Below are 2445 nucleotides of genomic sequence, written 5' to 3'. Positions count from 1 at the left end.
CCATAACACCTCAGCAGTGCCACAGGCTGATTGCCTCCATGCCACGCTGCATTGAAGCAGTCATTCATGCAAAAGGATTCACAACCAAGTATTGAGTGCATAACTGAACATGATTATTTGAAGGTTGGCGTTTTTTGTATTAAAAACACTTGTCATTCATTGGTGGGATGAAATATGCTAATTTTTTGGGACAGGCATTTTGGGTTTTCATGAGCTGTATGCCATAATCATCAGTATTAAAACAATTAAAGACCTGAAATATTTCAGTTGGTGTGCAATGAATCTGAAATATATGAAAGTTTCATTTTTATCATTACATTATGGAAAATAATGACCTTTATCACAATATGCTAATTTTTTTAGAAGGACCTGTACAAACTAAAACAGCTGATTTGACCGTTAACGTGCATTTATTAAGCAAAAGTTAGACTGAGACACACTTTTACTATAATTTTGAGCACACAAATAATTGTTTTTAAGTGTTAATCTTGTTAAATTCTTGTTAAAGCCCTCCCGTGCACGCTCCCATGGCCGCCATTTGGCAGCCCATCCATTTTTTTTTTTTTTTTTTTAGCACACCAGCCCACATTTCCGGGTTGTAAGCGGCGATGCGTAACAAACGCAACGCGTCAGCGGTGACACATAATAGATGTGATGTATTTATGGATTTTTTTCAACTTTTTCAGACATATTTGGACTGATGCGACTTATAGGGCAGAAATGTTATTAACTTACTTTTATATAAATGAATGTTTCTGTTCAGTGCCCTGAGATGACTTCTGTTGTGACTTGGTGCTATAGAAATAAACTGAATTTAATTTATTTTTTTCATGTACAACTGATTTGAATTAAACAGGCAGGTCTCCAAACTTCTCTGTTATTCTGAAGCAACTATTAATTGTTTGATGTAAATTGCAGTAGATCGTATTTTCCTCTGGTTCATTTCTGAAACATGGCTGTTAACAAAATGCAGGCAAATGAAACACGTGCTCACGTCAACATAAGAGCGAAACCTGTGACTGACACATTTCTACAATCTAGACGATGATCTAGACTCTAGATCTTTGATCTGTCCCAGAGATCTGTAAGAAATAATCATGGAATAAAAACTTTTTTTTTTTTTTTTTTTTACACTCCTGCTATTAATGCAAGTCTCATATTGTCTCTACTTGATTTAATTTGACGCCAATCTATCAGAAGCATCTTACGGCAGGTAAAAATGTTAATTCATCTAATTGACCAGGCTGTGATGGCAAAATGATTCCTGAAGTTTCTGGCTTTTGTGTTATTATTATTTTTTTTTTTTTGTTGTGCCCTACATTTCCAGGTATGATGACATGTTGCTGGTGCCTATTATTGAAAACACCCCGGAGGAGAAGGACTTGAAAGACAGGATGGCTCGAGCAATGGAAGAATACCCAGATTCATGTGCAGTTCTTGTCCGTCGACATGGCGTTTATGTTTGGGGAGAGTCATGGGAAAAAGCAAAGACCATGTGAGCATTTTTATCCCAACTCCATTAACCTTTATCTACATTATATATGAGAGAATATATTTGTGTAATTGCAGTGAGTTCAAATGTGCCTAAAAAAACTAATTTGACAGCTTTATGTATTTATCTCTGACAGTCTGCTGCATTTTGCAGGTGTGAATGCTACGACTACCTGTTTGACATTGCAGTCCAGATGAAGCAGTGTGGATTGGACCCCTCAGCCCTTCCAAAGGAAGAAATGGGAATAGTCTGACATTTTCTGGTGCCTATTGAAAAGACATTTGTTACAGAAGGGTTAGTGCAGTTCAATCAGGGGGGCAGATTGTAATCATTTGCCTTTCATGGCAGCCTGCTTCAAAATTGATGAAATTTGATGGTAAGGGCAAATTCAGGGTTGAAGATCGAATGGCTGTAATCTGGAAGTACCTGCAGGTGCACTGTAAAGCACTGTGGGACAACTCACCAGAGAGTAGCTGTCAAACCAATGTCCTCAGGTTCAAATGCTTTATTGTTCAAGCTTGACTGCACCGGAATCAAAGTTTTTCCGCATGTCAGGGATGAAAAGAACATGTATCTCACTTGATCTGTAATATTTTTAACATCCTGTGCCTGCATGAATAAAACATAAACTGTCAGGAGTGACTCACAGACTTTTTTTTTTTGTCTATCTAAATCTGCCAGTTTAAATGTTAAGCCACAATTCACCTGCGTAATATTTCTAAAATTAGAAATCTCTTTTTTAAACATGATGCAGAAAAACTGGTCCATGCATTTGTTACGTCTAGACTGGACTATTGCAATGGTTTATTATCTGAGTGTCCAAATAGTTATTTAAAAAGTCTTCAGTTGATCCAAAATGCTGCTGCCAGAGTCTTAACTGGAGTTAGTGGGAGAGATCATATCTCTCCATTTTTAGCTTCTCTCCATTGGCTCCCTGTCAAGTCCAGAATTTA

The 2445-nt window shown here is 37.2% G+C and overlaps 1 protein-coding gene across 1 annotated transcript in view; it reads left to right on the top strand.

The window, feature by feature from the left end:
- LOC119430246 (APAF1 interacting protein) overlaps positions 1-2127 on the top strand; it is a gene marked incomplete in the record, with an annotated part of 24856 nt that extends 22729 nt beyond the window's left edge. The window contains 2 exon segments of the mRNA XM_037697693.1: positions 1328-1495; positions 1646-2127. Of these exon segments, the coding sequence (XP_037553621.1) occupies positions 1328-1495; positions 1646-1745 (268 nt within the window).
- Positions 2128-2445: the final 318 nt, after the last annotated feature.

This window comes from Nematolebias whitei, chromosome 2, assembly GCF_014905685.2.
Source record: "Nematolebias whitei isolate Nwh7 chromosome 2, NemWhi1, whole genome shotgun sequence".
NCBI classification, from domain to species: Eukaryota; Metazoa; Chordata; class Actinopteri; order Cyprinodontiformes; family Rivulidae; genus Nematolebias; species Nematolebias whitei.
This window is presented reverse-complemented; position numbering and strand designations above follow the sequence as displayed.